The sequence below is a fragment of the Urocampus carinirostris genome, chromosome 13, assembly GCF_059441175.1.
Source record: "Urocampus carinirostris isolate Australia breed hairy pipefish chromosome 13, RoL_Ucar_1.0, whole genome shotgun sequence".
NCBI classification, from domain to species: Eukaryota; Metazoa; Chordata; class Actinopteri; order Syngnathiformes; family Syngnathidae; genus Urocampus; species Urocampus carinirostris.
The window spans coordinates 26,348,408-26,368,667 of record NC_142361.1 but is presented as its reverse complement, the minus strand read 5'-3'; the positions used below and the strand labels follow the sequence as shown (position 1 = coordinate 26,368,667).

The 20,260-nt window shown below is 37.1% G+C and overlaps 1 protein-coding gene and 1 long non-coding RNA gene across 2 annotated transcripts in view; one reads left to right on the top strand and one right to left on the bottom strand.

Annotated features, from left to right (window-relative positions):
• LOC148354170 (uncharacterized) overlaps nucleotides 1–20,260 on the top strand; it is an 82,048-nt gene that overhangs the window by 41,881 nt on the left and 19,907 nt on the right. The window contains exon 3 of the long non-coding RNA XR_015852570.1: nucleotides 2,429–2,604. This is a non-coding gene — a long non-coding RNA (uncharacterized LOC148354170). The remainder of the gene's footprint in view (nucleotides 1–2,428; nucleotides 2,605–20,260) is intronic.
• Nucleotides 1,299–18,727, bottom strand: col21a1 (collagen, type XXI, alpha 1). Its single transcript, XM_088351958.1, has 29 exons — nucleotides 18,645–18,727; nucleotides 14,133–14,254; nucleotides 13,475–14,035; nucleotides 12,695–12,860; nucleotides 12,386–12,614; nucleotides 11,428–11,601; nucleotides 10,495–10,572; nucleotides 9,839–9,922; nucleotides 9,467–9,529; nucleotides 9,233–9,286; nucleotides 9,106–9,159; nucleotides 8,957–9,010; nucleotides 6,732–6,785; nucleotides 6,610–6,663; nucleotides 6,489–6,542; nucleotides 6,112–6,165; nucleotides 4,344–4,388; nucleotides 4,205–4,258; nucleotides 4,074–4,127; nucleotides 3,863–3,916; nucleotides 3,671–3,742; nucleotides 3,546–3,581; nucleotides 3,187–3,231; nucleotides 3,030–3,062; nucleotides 2,808–2,954; nucleotides 2,678–2,732; nucleotides 2,408–2,599; nucleotides 2,267–2,344; nucleotides 1,299–2,192 (listed from the first exon to the last, which is right to left on the bottom strand). Exons 2-29 carry the CDS (start codon nucleotides 14,227–14,229, stop codon nucleotides 2,005–2,007), a joined length of 2,883 nt encoding a protein of 960 aa, XP_088208084.1. The 5' UTR covers nucleotides 14,230–14,254; nucleotides 18,645–18,727; the 3' UTR covers nucleotides 1,299–2,004.

The window sequence follows — 20,260 nt, the reverse complement described above, 5'->3', positions numbered from 1 at the left end:
ACTCCACACAGGAGGTTCGATCTCATGACCTCAGAACTGTGCCGCTCACGCGCTTACCACTGTGCCGCCGTGCTGCTGCCATCCCTAATTGTGGTTAAGCCTCCCACAGTTCGCTCTTCTCACATGGTTCGTCTGTGCCTTGCCATATTCATATTTTATTTCCATTACTATGTTTAGGGTTGTTGCGTGGGAATAAAGGGTGTTTTTTTTTTATTGTCTAATTGTAAACTTGATGTTTTTATACAGCAATTGAGTGGAAATTCAAGGCCTCAAAAGTGTGTTAGAAATACAACAGATTTGATTTTTGAGTTGATTTGATTTTGATACATATAATCAAAACACCGACAATAGCCCTTTTTAGTATCAGATTATCGCCTTGCATGTTAGTATGTCAAGAAATGTTCAGAAAAGTTGTTGACCTGAGGTATTTTTGCGTGGCCCATGAAAACTGATTTCCAAATTATATTGGTTGGAGGTTTCATAAACCTCTAGGCGCCCTTACCTTAGTTTGAAGGGTTTGAGTGATGTGATATCCAAGTTGGCGAAATAAAGTCTTTTAAAATTGGAATCCAATGTTCTTTTCAGGTGCTGAAAATGCCCTCCAGTTTTGTTATGGATGGATTTAAGGCAATTCCAAGGGGTTTAGGGCTGTGTCAGGGTCTGACGTAAATTGAATTCTCAAGCAGGCTAAAAAAATGGTTTTTAAAAAGATAAAAAAATTGCCCCGCACCAACAATCGTTCCTTGAAATAAATGCAAGATAACTGACAAAAATGTTTAATTCTAATATATGTGAACAGTACAGCATTTATAATGCACACACACACAATGAAAAGCATGGCAATGCAGAAAATCCACATGACTAAGAAATATAAATAATATTTGCTATAGTAACTAGAAGCCATTAAGTATCAAAAACATAATTCATAGAACTTTCATAATTATTGTAATGCAAAATAATAATGCCACTGATTACTAAGCTGCAGGCAACCAACCCAATTACATATTTGATTTTGTTATCTAACTGTATCAATCATTCTATTAAATAATTAAACTTTGGGAAAACCCTTTGCATATGCAGTCAACTCAGGGCCCATCATGCAGACACCCATCACTAGGGGGCAATATAGGATCATGTACCAGCCATACAACCCAGAGAACTTCAAAGCTACACTAAGCAAAGCTTGAAAAGTTCAAGATAGCCTATTATTTGTTTCTACAACACCTTAAACTTCAAGGCAATTAATAAAAATACCTTAACTAAACAAAACAACCCCCCCCCCCCCGAAAAAAAAGTTTTATATTATTTGCAAAGGACATTCTTAGTTTCTTAGGGAAAAATTCAACTGCTTTAAGTTTTAGGAGTCTGACTCATCTAGTCAAACAAGTTCTTATGGTTGGTGAGTCATTTAAAAGAAGGACTTTATTGTAGTCATTGTCCCTTTTAGAAGGTGTCTGTTTTGGTGATTAAATGCCTTTCAGCCTTGAGCAAAACCCAAATGACCTTGATTAGTTGAAAATGGCTCATTATTCCCTTAATGACTTATATCTCATATACAGCTGAAGTAAAGGATTCTATACGTCCAACCACAATCCATTTTCATATCGTGTTTTTAGCATTAATTTCTTAGAAATAATAAAAATAACAAAAAGACAATGTTAGATTTTGCTACTTGGAGGACAAAGCTGAAGGTTCTTGCACCTGTAGGGGGAGCCTGCTTTCCTGAAGTCAGCTCCACCGTCTTGATGTCCACTTGATAATGACTTCTAGTGTCCTGTTTGTGTTTAGGTACGCGGTATACAGCACATCATGTCTTGGAAATTATTTTCAAAATAATTTCCAATGTCATTTGTTTATGTCACAGTTAGTAGACCGTTTTTTTTTTCTCATAACTGTTGGTATTTAGAAGAGGTTCATTGGCACTGCACCAAAGAACAACTTTACCGATAAGACTTTCCTGAGATGGCTTTTTGCTTCACACCAGCTTCTTACTGCTGAACTTTATCAATAGTTGGGTCCTTTGCTGTAGTAGGACCGTCTCATTATGCCACCATAGCATAGGGACGGGTCACACACCCCAGGTGGACCAGGTGTGCCGGGATTTCCGCTTTTACCCTCTGGTCCGTTAAGACCAGGTCGTCCCGGCTGACCTGAGGTGCCGGGTTTGCCGTAACCCCGAGGACCCTCAGGACCTGATGGATAAGAATTACACTAAGTAGTCAATGATACCAGTTTTAAAGAAAGAATAAGTTGATAGGTAACCTACCTTGAGGCCCAGGTGGTCCTTGATCCCCTTGTACAGTGCGACCTTGGCTTCCTTTGTCACCCTTAACCCCAGGATCTCCTGGAAAGTAATTATCCTTGTTAAAACTTTGGGTAAAAGCAAAAGAAGATATAAAAGGTTTACCTTTGATCCCGTGTATCCCAGGTATCCCTGGACGTCCTCGAAAGCCTGGCTGCCCTCTTCCTCCAGACAGACCAGGTAGTCCCCTAAGGCCCTGGGGCCCCATCTGACCTGGGAGGCCGGGTGTTCCAGGAACGCTATGGCAACTGGCACAGCTGCTTGACTGGTGGCTCAGCAACATTGATGGTAGTTCAGCTATGGTGAGTAGAAAATAATATGTTGTTTATATTTTGAAACGGCTACTCACACAAGAAGACATCCAGATAAACTTACACTGCAGAATCTCTCTGCAAACTTGTTGAATGTGCATATCTGAAATTTCACCTACCTGTGACAAAAAAATCACAAACATTAACATTCATCATAAAAAAGTACACTTGAAGTCACTGAGTACTCAACATACAGAGCTTCCCGCCGGGCCAGGTTGTCCAGCAGGACCCATGTCCCCCCGAAGGCCTCGAGGTCCAGTTTGGCCCACCTGACCAGGCTGTCCAGGGCGGCCAATTTGACCGTCTTGGCCTCTCGGACCTGGATCCCCTGTTGTCCCTTTCTAGCAAAAACATGAGGCAAGTTTTACAAGTCATACAAGACAAAGATTTCTAGAACGACCTGGTCCACATAGTACCTCCCCTTGCAGTCCCCTTGGACCTGGTAAACCCTGTTGAACACAAAGGAAAATTAATTTGGTAATTGCAAGTTCTCAAAATACAGTATACAGTATGTGATCGTGGATTGATACTGAGATTGAGATTTTTAAACTGAATAAATCAAAAGGAACTCACTTGAAACCCTGATTTTCCATCTGTTCCCTTTTCACCTTTCACGCCCTTTGTCAAAAACAAAACACATTTAAGCATCTGTACATATAACATACAAAGATCAAAACACTTTATCAATATTAAACTAAAGCAAAACTTTCAGGCATGTTTTGTCAAATTTCTAACATTTTAAGCTCACCCATACATTTTATCTACTCATAAGTTTAGATTTTATTTAAGGATACCCCTTACTGTTGCTGAATGTTGTTTCTAATCCCAAACTGTTTTTTTATCATAACTGATAATAAAACTAATCACAAAAATAGTGACTTACAAGTGTGACATAAATAAAAACATAATATAGAAATTGCTTGCAGTCTTACCATGTACCCCCTTTCACCTGTATGTCCTCTCTCACCCTAAAGCAATAGACAACAGTACATTTTATTACCAAATAATATTTTAAGAGTTAGAGTTATTTTAGGCGTTATCAGTGGCATGGAAATACCTTTGTTCCCTTTTGGCCAGGCACAGCTGGTAGTCCTGGTTGACCTGTTAGTCCGGGATCACCTGGTCTGCCCTATACAGCAAATTATTGGAATTTAGGAACAAACGCTTATCTTGAATTTTTTTGTGGGGTGCATGCGGGGATAATGTCAGGAAAATATTGATCAAAAGATAAATGAAAGTAGGAACATACCATAAGACCTGGCACCCCTTGTATACCTGGACTTCCATTTTCACCCTTACTGCCCTGTAAAATAGTTAGATATTATGGTGGGTTTCACTGTACATTATGAAGTAAAACTGGACATCGAAGGTTACATTTTACAAAGCAGCATGTCTTCATGCAGGATTCAGGCAAAAAGACAACCACCTCGTGTGGTATATAATTGCTATTATATGAATACCTTTGGGCCTATATTTCCCTTTAATCCAGGTGGACCAGCTAGGCCCATCTGCCCCTGTAAAGATTTCAACATCATATATTTGGAATATGCGTGAGAGCAAGCCCTTATCATTTATATTGTAAGGAGCTTACTGGAGATCCATCTGGTCCTTGTGAGCCCCTGGGTCCAGGAAATCCACCATCTCCCTAAACAACAGTGTACAGTATGGCACAGAATATGAACTAAGTAATTAATTGCTTTAAGCAAAGTGAAGGAAAAGCAAAAACTCACTTTTTGTCCTGTGAGACCAGGTAACCCTGGTAAACCAGGCATACCCTAATTTCCGAGAAAATATTCAAATTAGACATACGTATTTCAAAAGTGTTCCGTTTTATAATAATTACAATAATTATTGTGATATATTTTTAGTCATATTCATTAGGCAAATATTTGTAAATGTATAATTAAAGGCTTAAATCAAATTCTATCAATTTATTTAAAAAAAAAATCATAAACTCTGATGCTGTTAACAAGCCTGCACTTACACATTCTAAAATATTTGGGGTCGCATGTAGCAAGAAAACATGCCATAAGCAAACAATGTGTAAATTATTAATGTGCACAATTTGTTGGTCCTAGCAAGAAACAATTCAAATCATATTTTGAATGCACCAGAGGAAAACGATAACAAGACAGTGAGTGTTATAAAAAACACCAAATATTTTTGTGGTTAGCAGAATGCCACAAACTCAGAATATTTTTTGTGTGGTTTTCTGCCGCAATAAATTCTTCCAGCTCAGGTGTACTGCCCAATTTAGAAGGGAATATTTGACATTACCATTAATTATCAGTTGTCAGAGAATTTGCCAGATAAGTCCACCGTATGTACTTACACGCATTGTGATCTAAAAGCATTATGGTTACATATTTGTGGGCTTGATTGAGGAAAAAAAGGATGCTTCTTTGTTCACAAGTGCGTGGGGCTGGCCTGTAGCCTTTTGGAGCAACTGAGTCATGTTTTATAGACCTATCATCGACTCTGGACAGATTGTGGCCCAGTTCAAACACATTGCTCCAAAAACATAGCAGAGCAGCTTTCCCTCTATTAGTCACTTTATGGTCTTCAATGAGAGCCAGAGACTTGCATAACAGGGTTATCCTGGGATAGTTTACGAGGGAAATCCCCTTTTATTTCTACAATGTCATTTGTAGTCTACACTTGTATACAGTATAATTGACCTTTTTTGCTATAGTTAACCGCTTCCTGGAGCTAAACTCCCGTCCAAAAACTTTGTAAGAGACCAAAGTGATCCAATAAGCAAAACACTTAACCTGACTGACAAAAAAGTTGAGAAATACTGCATGGAAAGTGAAAGCTAAAAGTGTTACTTTTAGCTAACTGGGCAATAAGGCATTCGGTCCTATATGTCACGGTAGCTACAGTAACACGCAAATACCTCTTTGGCAGTGTGGCTGCTAGTTTTTTATGATACACATCTCCTGATGAATGAATAATTGCCAGTGGTTGTTGTGCAATGCATGCTAGATGGGGTCTGAAACGGCGCTGGAACTCTTGGCTATGAAATCAGCCGTGATAAATATTTCCGACAGATATTTACGCGGCGGTTTTTACTTTCTTTGTAGCTGTTTAGAAAAAGTAGCATCACATTCATCTTGTTGTCAAGTTCATGAGCCTATGCTAAGAAAATAAATGGAAAAGTTGCTTATTCTATAGTCTTTTAGCTAGTGGATTAACATATAGGTCTTCTCTCTGACAGTGTGTTTGCCTATCTTATCCAGCTTGTATCCATCCAATTGTAATTTTGACAATGACTACATAACTATTGATTAAAACATGCTCATGTCTTTATTTAAGCACCTGGAACTAAGAGAATTAATATTTTACTCGATTCACCTCATTTAAGTGTTTTTGACATTTTTACATACTAAAAGGTGTGCAACTTTCATTTGGGAAGCTCATAACTTTAATATAGTATATAAAAGAAAAACTATATTATACGTTAAAAAAAAGCACACTGCAGTTGCCGTTATGACGTACTGTATGTCCCACTCGTCCATCAACACCGGGGATTCCACTGACCCCATTTTCTCCCTTCAATGTAAAAGGCAAAGCAAAAAATGAGGAAACAAACATAATTCACACAATATTCTCAAAGTTAACAGATATTTTCTCAAAGATTAAAATGACTAAAAGTTATGTATTGTCTTATTTTTAATGTTATACCTAATTTAAAAAAAAAACATATTAAATAAAAAGTCTATAAAAGTTATTGCAGGATCTCCATGACTACTTTTTTTTTTTCAAACACCAAAATCTTCTAGAAATTAGCACACCATGTCAGCTTGCCTAAATAATTACATTAGCAATTACACTATTAATGCTTTTTTGTGACGTAATCAAGTTAGAACTAAGACCTTTAAACCATGTAAACCTGGAACTCCATCCTTTCCATCTCTCCCCGGTTCACCCTGTAAAAAAAGTAATTAGACCCAGGTCGATAGAATATATATATATATTTTTTGTTATCATACATACGGGTGCTCCTCGATAACCTGGAGACCCAGGGGGTCCGGTACTTCCTTTCTCGCCCTGTAAATTTATAGCAGTGTAAACACCCTCAGAAAATGTGTGTTTTTTAGGGATGTAAATATCCTTACTGATTTTCCAGCTTTACCCGCAATCCCTTCTCTTCCAGGTAGTCCGATTGGTCCCTGAAAACAGTCAATATTTATAAAGATTATAAAAAGCCAAAATTACAAGTGACAGTGTTTGTTTCATCACTAATTCAAATTTCAATTTACCCAATGCCTTCGAAGAATGGCTAACTGCCCTTGAAATAAATAAATCCCAAAGCTATTCTCTCTTTGCAAGTCAATAATTTAATTCAGGAATTTAAATAATATTTAGATGGAGATTCAAGTTATTTGTGGTTTGTGCTGTGCAAGTTATTCATGTACTGCTGGCATTACTCTTGGAGCTGTTCTTAAGGCTTGGTGAGGTAATAATGGTGAATTTATTTATACTTACTGGGAGAAAAAAATCAGCTTGGGTCTAGTCCTGACAAAGGTGACATTTGATTGATTTACTACCCCTTATTCGCCTTTATATTTACTGTATTTTCAGCAGTTTTAGGATCTCGCGTTTTATATTTGCACAGACAATTGCCAGGAACACAAACTTTCCACCCTTGGGTGGCCATTCAAAACATAGAACAATTTTAAAATGACAGATGTTGCAGATGTTCTTCTATGCAGTGGAAAACGTGTGCTATATATCATGGAAAATCCCTAGGAAATCACTGTCAAATCCCTGTTACTTTTTGACCATCCAAAGCAAGTTTACCAACTGAACAAGATATTTGGACAAGAAAAGAGATACTTGTGAAAAACGTTTTATCTTGAGCATCACCATTTCACATTGATTATTGTAAAAGTTTTAGGCTTTTTTAAAACTGTTTATCTTTTTAATAGTTTTGTTTATTGTTTGTCCATCGGACAGCCAAGTACAATTACAGGACAAAATTGATTTTATTAAATATGGAGACAGACATTAGAGTTCCAGTCAACTCTGATACATTGTGATTGAAAGGCAAAAGGGGTTGTAATGCACCTGAGATCCTAGACTCTCTGAAGATACTTAACATTTGATATACAGCCATTTGAGTTTTCTTTTCCTTGTGCCTCTAAGTGGGAGTGCATGTCCAAAAGATTAGCCTGTCAAACTCCTCTGCGTGGGGGCGGGATGTGTTTTGTTAAGAAAGTATGTTTTTATCTGAAACGCATATCAAGCTGTCACAAAAACAATTGCTCTGCTTTCCTTTGTGTTTTTATCTTAAAATGTGTTATTTATTGAATTTGTACCTTAGTCAACCCTTAGTCACCTAAAAAGGGCCTTAGGAAACAACACCTATCTAAAAAACAGCATTTGCTGGGCTTTTTGAGGACGTAGCAGGATAGAAATCATGTCACTATTCATAAAAAAAGTTATCTGAAGGCAAAAGTCCATGTGGAACAGATCCAGGATCATCCTCTCCACACATTGAAAAAGTCTAACTAATCCCACATGATGACGCATTTTGGCTACAGAAGCAAGACGAGTCTCCCATCCGCAAAACCCAATTTGAACAGAACCAAGACTCACTAAGTCAGCAAATTCAACCCAGTCTTAAGAGTGTCTTGCTTTCAGGGGATTTGCTTTTATATTCAAAACACATGGTGACATGAGAAATTGATGCAACAGCGTCAGACAGTGAAACTGTCTTGCAGGCATTTCCTTGTAATTCAACAGTTTCTCTTCAGTGTAGCATCCAGTTCACTTTACAATTGATCCATGTATTGCTCTGGACACAAGCAAGTAGATCGTGTGCAAAGTTGATGTCTGCTCCTTGTATTTTGGTTGAAATTAGTTCCTTTCCTGGAGCTACACAGGCAGCCTGATTTCCAACAGCTGTACCTTCCTTTTATGTGTTTACAATTTTTTGTTTGTTTTCAAGCGTTGCAGTATAAACTCCAGAAGCAGTTGTTAACTTGACAGTTTGGTAAGATACAGTATACACTATATGGCCCAAGGGAGTAAATTCCATTTGGGTTTCCCCAAACGCCTATATTTCAAATTAGTGGGACTTTAAAAAGCAAAATCACATTTTTGATCCCAAACAGAAAATGCCCATTTTTGCTGGGCAAAAATCGTTAAAGTGAATAGATTATTGTTTTTTTTTATTTTTTCATATGATTAAAAAAAAAATCAGTCCTGTATTCTCATGTCATAGCAATCTTTCAATAACATCGCAAGTGATCGAAAGCTCCTGTTTGCACATGTATTGGAAAGTTCCACTTTCTTCATTGCCCAAACTAAGTTCAAATGGATCGATAGATATCAGTACCATTTCTCCAGTTGGTCCGGATGGTCCTGTTAATCCAGGCATGCCCCTCTGTCCCTGAGGGCACAGAAAAGCAGCACAAATCTGTTTGTTGGTGACTGCAGTTGACAAACCAACATGAATGCCACAAATGACTTTTTTGACCTTCCTACCGAAACTCCGGGCTTCCCGGGCTCCCCTTTCAATCCATCAGCCCCAAGTTGACCCTTATAAGCAGAATAAAATTTTTATATTGTATTTTTTTTTTTATTTTGTTGATGTTCTTATGATATTGGTCACCTTCATTCCTGGTGGACCAGAAAAACCCAGACTTCCTCTAACGCCCGGCACCCCCTACAATTGGGAGAAAGAGTATAGCGCATGAATCAGTTTTTCACTTTTTTTTAATTCATCGTGTATAGATTAGTATTCATTTCTGTAGAATTCGGTTTAAGGTGTTTTTTTTCCTTATTGCCCAGTTATAATGATTGGTTGTTTCTGGTGTGTTTGCATATTGAACTATTTAGTACTCACAGGCTTACCATCAGCACCAGCTCGCCCAGGCTGACCTGATTGCCCACTTTTTCCTGGTTCGCCCTAAGACAAATATATACATAGTCTCTCAGACATAAAAGAAACAGAAAAATCACAAATTTAAGAGGTGATTGACATTACAATCCTATTTGAGCTTTGTAGTATTGGTTACAATAACCTTAAAATGGATACTGAATGACACAAACAATATTTGCAGGGACAAAAAACATAAATAAAATAACGTATATGGATGGATGTGGTTTTGCCCTTCGTCAGCTTGTTCAGGTTGCAGATGGAGTTGACATTAAAATACCAAAGGTGTGTTTTTTGAATATACAAAAGAGAAAAATAAATTTAATCTGAAAAACTGACCTTCATCCCTGGAAATCCTGGCGGTCCCGGAGGACAAACACAAGGTTCTGGTGTTGGCTCAGTGTAATCAGGACTGTTGGAACACTGTCAAAGCAAAAATAAATACATTTTTATGTATCTGTTCAGGTTTATATGTATAACATTATGTTGAAATTATTGTAATTATTTTAATATTAGAAGTAATATAAAAGTGTTGTTAAAACCAACTCTCCGGGTTTACCGTTTTATTTTTATTATTCAAAAAAAGATTAATGGTTAGACAATAAGAAGCAGATGCTCTTGAAAGATGCAATTATTGGAAAACATCTGTAACTTTAGGCTTCTGTTTGTCAAGTGTTATTATGTAGCGAGACTTCAATGCGCAATTGATTTCCAAATAACACAACATGGCTATAAGACACCACTTCAGCATCTCCAACAAATAATCAAATCTGTGGTTGTAAGATTTTCTGCTGAGTTGACCTTTCTTTACCACATAGTGTGATGCTTAAGATTGGGTTAGCAAAATCATTTCACGTAAAATATGCTGTTAACTAGGGTTGAATTGAGTCTTAGTAGAAACAGATGTTGATGTTGACGTAAGCAAGAAGAAGATATCTTTGGTTCTTTGAAAAAGAGTAATAACAAAGCTAAGCTAATTAGAATCGTGTACGTACCACTCCTGGTATTTCACACGCAGTCTCACGGTTGTTCTGCTCTGGGTCACAGTAGATACGGAGCTTCTGAAGTTCAAACTGGACGAATTGGCAACGGCAGTTCACACGTCAATGATGATATAAATCAGATTGCAAATAAAAGTCTAACAGTGTAATATGTATTTGCATGATCCCAACGTTATTTGTGTCTTGCAACAGATGCATTCTCTCCAGAATGTCAGAGTATTTTACATCAGCTAGCATGAAATCTGCAAAAGTTTTATGACACATTATGCATTCATAACAGTAAAAACAAATTTTGACAAGACGCCAGTTATGGTCTTCCTCTATATTGCTTTCCTGCACAAAACAATGTCCACACTCTTAACATCCATGTCAGAAGAGTTTGGATTGCCATCTCTTATCACTTTTACACAACTCGAACAGTGGTCTGCTTTCATTTGACTTATTTGAGGACTTTTAAAAAGTATTTATTCCCTTACGTAACCATTTCGTTAATACATGAAATTTTGCTACTTTACTTTTCGCGGTTTCACTCCTTCACTGACTTGCATAGTGCATTGTGTTCTGCATTTTGATTTGCTTTTGCTTCCTCTTTTCCGGTGCGTCAACAACATTAGAGTTTAATACTCACACGTATGTAAAACAGCTGGCCAAATTTATGTTACCTATGTGCAAATTATTTTGCAATTTCATGTTTATCTTAAACGCATAATATCAATGAAACATTCTGCACCTATGAGAGGATATAACTTTATAATACTTTTAATTGTAAAGAAAACATAAAGGTTTCTACGGATTTCCCCCATCACAGGTCATTTTTGCAATACAACCCCTGTGATAAACAAGGGTTCGCTGTAAAAAAAAAATCATCAAAACATAATATGTAAAGAAATGTTACACCGCTATAATTTTGAAGCAATCCATGCTTACCGGTGCTGTTGTTTCTTTACTGACATATTTCCCAACTTGCGTTTTCCCATTTATGAAGATGCCAACAGGAGGCTCCAAAGACAGTGTTTCGATTTCCAGGTCATCAACATAAAGAGTGACGTCTTCCTCAGTGACCAGCAGTTTTAGTTGGTGCCAATTCTCATCAAATAGTTTCTTTGAGTAGAAAAAAACAAAATAAATTATCTATATGTTTATACAGCAATTTAATTCCATTCACTGCCTAGTATTGTTCATGTCAAAATCATTTAGAGTGATAGGCAGCAAGTTTAAGTGTCAAGTTGCTGCAGTCTCTTCATTTATGGGTGCCTCTAAGAATATTCTGTTATTCTTTGAACAACTGTTTTAAAGCAGTTCTATTGTCATACCAGCTGGTCACGTTCGAAGCTTAAATGTTTGACTATTTCCTATAAGTGCAAGAGACGTAGTGGGCGCACCAGCAGTCCTTTCATTTTCTCCCAAGATATATTTGCGTAGTCATGATTTAAACTGACACATCTATTTTCTGGGGGATGTGTGTTAATGAACTCAACATACAGGGTGCTAAAAGGTAGCAGAGGGTAAGCACAGCTGCTATAAACATTAACCTCTTGCAGTTATGTTTTTAAACAGGCTTTCTGCAATGGGCCTGACAGACAGTAGGGAGCCTTTAAGGAAACATGGTTTTTGCCACTTCCGATTAAGTAGTATGGCTATGCAATTTATATCTATCCATGTTCTGGATTTCTTATACTTATGTATGTCTGGTTATTTGTTTGTTAATGGGGCAGTGTATCGCTAAAAGGTTATCATCTCAGAAAACCAACCCAAATGATGACAAGAACTATAACGGATGGATAGATAGTTGAACAATGGTGTTCATTTGAATATATGGAGCAAACTTCAGTATCAGTGCACATTAAAAAGAATTAGTCTAATAAACACAACCTAATGTACGTACCATTGCAGTGGTCTGTGAAAATGTAACAGTTTGTATTCCACCGATTGAATGACTGGTTGTGGTGAACTGGACGGTGCCATCAAGTCCGTTTAGAGTCACAGCCATTTGAGGTCTTCCGTCACGGGTCTGTATCCTCCAAAGGTCCCACTTTTCCAATGCCACCGATCCCTTGTATCTCAGAGTGGCAACAAATACATAAGATGGTGGTAAGCCATCAGGAAAAAGTGTCCTGAAATAACAAATTAAGATGCCTCAGCTTTAAACATGTAAAGGACAATGCCAAGAAAATAAAAAAAACAACACTATCACCTTGTGGTTTCACTCAAGTCAATACGAGATGTCACTTCAAAGGCCTTGGTGCCGTAATATGTTCCTTTTATTTTCTTGGCTTTTTTGGCCAAGTTTAAATGAATTAGGATATCAAATCCTTTTTCATCTCTAGAATCAATAGGTATTCTTGCAGGACAAACAGTCTCTGAAAAAAGAGGACACGGAAAAACTGAACAACAACTCAAATGATATTTAAGTAGTCACGCTTTTTGTCTTTATTGAAAAGCTCTCGACAAAAACCTGAAATTTGATAATTTGTATTATACGGTAAATGAAAAGCAGAGTAACACTTTATAGGACATCGGAAAAATGGGGATGGATCTTTTTATGTGGAGTATGTCCAAAAGTTCCACATTTACTTTAACCATAAAAAAAGCTGAGAAGCACTATTTGTTATGAATGCTAGCCAACTAGTATTTCAAAGAACATAGTGTGTTGGGTCCAGAACAAATATTACATTAAGCCCCAAAAAGAAGTAGTGCCATAATTTTCGTTGGCATGGAAATAATCATCGCCCTCGCTACTATTGGCACCACATTGTCGTAGTAGTGAGTATACGAGTCAAAAAGTTGGAAGATATCGATCTTAATCTCTGTGTTGTGTTTGGGTGTTTTTCTTGAGCTCTCATGGGTTGTCTTTGGTTCTTAGATTATTTTTAGGGTTTTGTATGTCCGAAGGTGTGAAGTTCTCAACATCAGCATTTTTGTTCAAGTTAAACACAGATACATGCAAACAACCTCAAAATGAGCATTTGCTTACCTTCACAAAGTTTTTGTCGTATGACTTGTATGATCCTGGAAATACCCTTGTAGTCCTCAACAGAGAAGACGTACGTCGAAGAAGGTTTGTTTGCGATGGCTCCCAACTGTGCCTCCTCTGTTTCTGATCCGACCCCGATCGCAAACAAAATCACTCCTTTCTTTCGTGCGGCCTCAGCTGCCTTCACAACCTCGTCTTGAGATTTACCATCCGTGACGACAATTGCGATTCGGGACACGCCATTCGGGCTACGCTCAGAAAGATCGAACAGTTTGTTGGTGGCAAATTCAATGGCCGTGCCAGTCCTTGTGTTTCCTCCCATGTACTCGATGGATTCCATTGCTTTAATGAGCGCTTTATTTGTAGAATACTTTCCCAGAGGTATTTCCAAAATGGGATCATCGGTGTACTGGACCACCCCAACTTGGGTAAATTTCTGTCCAATGTTAAAGTTTTTAGTGATGTTTACAAGCCACCGCTTTACAATTTCAAAATTGACATCTTCAACACTCCAAGAACCATCCACAATAAATACCAAATCACCAGGTGCGGTCCTACAACCTTAAGGAGACAAAAACAAACAACAATGCTAGCTGGTTTTCACATTCTTTTGCCAGAAAGACAAGTACAAGATAAAAACAAAATCAAACCAACATACTTCTTAGGTCTTCATCTTGTGCTGCAACAAGCAAGTGAAGAAGCATGTAACATAGGCATTTTAACAGACAAGTTCTAGGTACTTCTTTGTAAGCCATCGTGTTGCAGCACTTTCACTTGCACCTGAAGAAAAGAGAGACATTAGATTTGAATTACAATTGTCTTTATTGTCATATATAACAACAATATTAGATGTGACACTCTAGGATAAACATGTAATAAGAGACTTTAAGGAACTAAAAGAGAGATTGGAAAAATAATAGAACGATGCATATGTAATATATACAAGGTACTGTTTGTCGACAGTGATTATGTAGCAGCAACATTGTGCAAAATGAAGACAAAAAAATTAAAATACGGATATAAATTTGTGTATAAATCAGCAGATATATTTTTCACAGTCTAAACGGTCTCTGACCCTATTAGTCCTTGTTTTAAGGGATATTTATTGTATTCCAGAAGGCAGCAGAATTGGTGAGAGGAGTCCTTGACAATGTTTTTGGCTCTGCTACAGTATTGCAAGCCTTCAACGTCCTCCAGACTGGGCAGAGAGCAGCCAATAGTTTTCTGGGCTATGTTGATGACACTCATTAGGGAAGCCTCTCTTGAAATGGTCATTTTTTTTAATTGTCTTCTGACCAGGTATAGATGCTAAACGAAGGGTGGAAACTTACCCTTAATGTAGCTTTTTCCAACATAGTATCAGGACTTCAAAAGCACTAACTTGTCTCCTGTTATGATGTAGGAAAGCATTGACATGAACTCACTAGCTTATTTCAATTTTGACATGAGTAAAATAATCCCTCCCTATTAAGCAGTTCACCCTACAAGGTTTTGCTGCTTCACGGGTATTCATGATGCATTTTGCTTTGCAATTTGATTGGCTAAACAGCTGATGAGATGAGATATATATATATATATATGTTTACAGGTATAGTATACAGTACATGTATGTTTTAAACAAATCCTTGGGGCTGTTACAAGGGTTCGTTCTTGGTTTTAATGTATCATTGAATATTTAGATAATAATTTTTAAAAAGGGCTTCTACCTTACGGATTACATACATGGGTTTTTTTTTTTTCCGGAATGTAACACCTGCGATAAAAAAAGGGTTTACTGTATACTGCAACGATTTTTTAAAAACATACCTCCTGAAACTCAATTTGAAAAGCGCTATATAAATGGAGACCATTTACCCTTTATTTCGCAATATTCTATTGGGCTGTCTGGGAATCACCACACACATAAAACCCTGAAACCTTGTAAATCTTCACTCCAGAAACCGTAACATCCCGCATTGGCAAACTTTGTCAAAAAAGGCCAGCTGAATAAATTTCAGAAATATTGCTTTACCTCATAAAATCGTAGTGTAGTAAAATATATTTTATCTTATTTTAAGGCCAAGTTTTATTTCTGTGGTTGCTTTGGGAGTAATAACGGCAATTCAAACACCTTTTTGGAAGTGATTTTACGTCTCCTTTATTTAGCACTAAAATTACAATCTTTTCGCAGCCATTAGGCAATTAGGAGGTTTGAATTTAATTTAAATGAGCTCTCTGTTTTGCCAATGACTTGAAGCTCACACCAACCTTATTTCCTAGCTCAGCTTACTAAATTATTTTCCTTTATGACTTTACACAGCACATCCACGCACGGCAGTGTCAGCTTTGCTAAATGGATGGTCTAATAAACCACTAAACCACAATTACCCTTCAACTTGTGCTCATGGTTTCCTGTGGGATTACCAGCTCATCCCTTCATCCAAGACATATAAATAACTCCCCCACAAATGTGTTGCCAATACTTATCCGTTGCTTGTTCTAAGATGTTTGATGTTTTTTTTTTAGTTTTGTTTTTTACCTTGCCCTGTTTATTCAAATAAGAAATATAGTGGCATGATGGAATAGTCCGATCTCGCCCTGTTCAATGACGATTGTCTGCCTGGCTTAAGTACAAATGGAAGATCTGTCATGGATTTGGATAACTTGTTGCAGGGGTAGCCAATCTGCCACATATTTCACGTGAGAGCTAATAATTACAAAATAATAATTAAGTGGCACTGTTATAATTAAAAGTGACACTATCTGTGTGCTAAAAAATGCTAACAATTTTAAATGGAATGCAAATGAGCTGTTTTTGCGATTCAAATTAATTTTCCCTTATGCTGTTTTCTCAATCCCTTTGACCACATTTACATCCTAGATTTGAATGAAAATAAACATTAAGTCCCATTCTCTAATCGTTCTGTGTTTTCGGTATTTTTTATTCCACATTTTGACAACATAATTATGTGATTATGGTCTTAAGCTACTGACATCGCTTTGAACTGCAGGAAATGATTACAGGGGTTCAGCATGACCCTAAAAGAAATGCACGGATTTTCTAAGTGCTATATTTGATCATTTGACAAGCACTGCAATGTTAAGCAAAGTACCTTAAGCATTTGCATTCCACTTTGACATCAGTCAGCTGTAATTATGCAAGACTCCTGTTTTAATTTTACTGTGCTTGCCACTGAACATAATTCAGTTTTATTATGACGTTTAAACTAATGAAATTGTAGAATCAAATTGAATACGCGAGCGGATGAATGAGTTGCATGTGATCTGATGGCGGACATTCAAACATCAAAGTTGTTTCTGTGGCAGACAGATAAAATGACTGTTTCAAACACAAGAGAAACTGCTGAAATGCTAAAAGGATTCAATTGCGAATAAATAACAGGTATTTGGCATTGGAATAAAAAAATGCAGGACTTCTGGAACTGATTAATTTGCATATAATGGCCGATATTGTAAATCCCCTTTTCAGATCATAACGCATCTATATCAGCCAAACAGAAGCCACCGATCTTCCCCCCCTTGGTCTTTGGACTTCATCCTTTTTGTTCAACTGGAGACTGGAGGGGCTCCAATCTTAGATGACTCAAATTTTCCGCAATGTTTTGAAGCGACACACTTGAACATGCTTCAACTGTTTGGGAAAGCCATTTTATTCAGAATTTTCCCCACTCGAGATTTGTTAGTTGGAAAAACTCCTCTTTGGCAAGGTGCAGCCTGGAAGACTTTCCCCTTCGATGACTTTCTCAAAACGGAGTGTTCTACACCTCCAAGCAGGCCACATGGAATTCATTTAACTCTTGGACAGACAAATTCCCAAACGTGCTCTCGTTCCAAACATATGTAGGCCTTTTTCATGATGAGTAGTTAAGATTAGGAAGCTACTGAACCTACACTACAATTTTGATAGCTAACATCTGGATTTTTTGAACAGTTGAGTAGCTGCCCGCTTTAGTGACCTCTGTCCCAAAAAATGATAAATTAAAAGGTTGGGTTTCACTTAACTTTCAAGGTAGATATTCCAAGTATGATTGCTGCTTTATATGGTAAATAGTGACAAACATTCGATTTTTGAACCACATGCTTAATATACATATGGTTTAATCCGCAATGTGCTCTTTGTATGAGTCCATTTTATGAATGGTAACCCCCATTATATTATTGTTTTAAAAATGGAGAGCTAACTACTATTTCTTTCTTTTTGCTCGCTGTTCAATACAGGGATCGATGTAGTTTAGTAGGATCCAAAACTGAAGCAACCGCAAAATAAAATTAAAAAAAATAACTTTTTACTTTTTTTTTTTTACTTAAAATAACTTAAAAATGCATACAACTAAGAAATGGCCATGCAAAGGTGTGTCTTTCTTATTTTTATTTTCATTTTTGGATAGAAAATACTATTGACTTGTACGTTTTTGTTGAAGATTTCACTTCATATACAATGGCTTGACTATGGCCAATGTTTGAGGCCCAAAGGTTTTATTCTCTTTTTATCATATGTAAAGTTCCAAATATTAAATTCTTTGCCCTATTGGAGTTGCACAGCACAAATTTGAAGTAATTTGGCAACAGAAAGCTATTCTATTCCAAGATCAATAACTTCTGTTAGCTGAATCGCGGCCAGGATTGCAAAGATTTACTCCTGCCAAATTCTTCCTGCAACAAAGGAAAACCATGTCATGTTTGTAGTTCTTCGAAATGTACTCCACATCCAAGAAATCTTGTACGCCTTAATTTACAGGGTCCTAATGCTTTTCACACAGCACCTCCCATTTCTAAAACTACTATTTTCGATCTGTGTAATCTGTGTAATATGGTCACCTAAAAAATTAAAAGCAGAAAATGTAGTCACTAGATATATTAAAATGTAAAGCATTTGTTGCCGATGTGCTTGCAGAAAAACATATTAACAGGTGAATAAAAAATTGAGACTTTTCCACCACATGCTTTCATGTATTTTTGACAGCGGCACAAACAAAATACTGCAGCTGATGACTTCAATATGTTACCCTTGCAACACGTTAAATGAATACTGACATTTTGTTAGCCAAATTGCAACTCGATAAGACATCTTTTACATGAGTGTGTTAACAACCGGCACTTCTTCATTCATCTCACACATACACACCACCATGCGCACAGGTGTACTGCATCCCAGATGTTTGCAAATTACCTCCAAGCGTTCCAAACCTTGATCAAATTCCAGTTAATCCTTTTCATTAAGATGATGAGTGTGCATTACTCTTCCGAGTCCCGGATTGTCAGAAAGTACATGAAGAAATGCAGGTTTTGTCTTGTGAATGAACCAAAGCCCTCCCTCAGTTGCCTGCGCAACAGTCCTCTCCCTCGCTCCTCACTCTGGTTGGCATTGTGCCAGCCTCAATTACCAGGAAAGAGAAACCGATAAGGAGAGCATAATATTGTACAAACAGACAGCCAGTCCATCTTTGACCGTCCTGATGGAAAATAATTGTAATGAGAGCAGTTTCTTTCCGAGTGTTGTGGGTTTGGAACTCTGCTTTGATTAGGGCATAACCAGAGAACATGGAAATTTCTTAAAATTGAGCAAGAGTTATAATCTACTTATGAAGTTGCAATGTCCCTTTTGATGATTCATTTAGGGAACTTTTTGTTTTTATACAATAACTGTGCCCTTTGTGAATATAATAGATAATATAATTGTCTTTATTGTCATTGATTACAACGTGAAAACATTGCCTACACCAAGATTTGATGTGACACTCCAGGGAACGAGGTGATAAAATATTTAGATGGAAAAAATATGTATTTGTTTGTGCAATATTTACAAGGTAGTGCTTATAGACTGGCAGTCATATGTGCATCAGAAAAAAAGTGCAATGGAAATAGTGCAATGTCATTAGCAGAAACATTTAAAAAAATAAGAGTAACAACAAATGCATATACCTTTCTCAATAGATTCATTTTTTCACTGTCTTTTGTGCTTGTTTAGGTTGGTCATGGCCGTAGTGAAGAAAGTCTGAGCCCGTTAGTACTTATACTTCGGCTGGATTTAAAATTATTTTTGGAGCACTTATATAAGTCAATGGCAATGTAAAGAGGAAAAAACGTTATCCAAGAAGTGTATCAACTAAAGTGACAGCTCCATAAACGAACAGATGAGCTAGACTATGTCAATGGAGGCCTGATGTCATGGAAACGAACAAATCGTGATTGTCTATACTGTGTGGAAACTGGAGCGCGGAGTGCGGTCTCAATATTATACTAAGTGCAAGCTGCCAATAATGGCAAGAAGAGTATTGCCAGGGCCAGCTAAATTACAATATATTGGAAGAAGTAATCTATTATTTGTAAGTTTACTTTTTCTTATGCGTTGCATGCATCAAATAATTGTTCTGGAGTTGCCTTTTGTCTAAAAAAAACTGTTGAGCAAAGTTTTGCAACTTATTACCATGTAATTGAAAAAATATGTATTGTCATATTATACTGTTTGAACACAATCATTCCTACATGCTTAGTATTGGTGACCTCAAACTTTGACCCATGCCAAAGCAGAGGTGCTCGTGGCTGCTAACCATATCCTAGTTGACCTTGAGCCTTAGCAATTTCTGGTAGATTGCATAAGCAAATGCTGAGTGGCATGTGGAGCGTTGGAGTGTTGATGTTATATGCAGACATTCTGATGCAGTGCAAATATTTCTTTCGCAGGCTTCTGCTTTTTTACATAACACAACTGCGATGACGTTAATTCTAAATTCTGGGGGCTATCAAATTCAAATTATGAATCGAGACAGTCAGACAAACATTTTA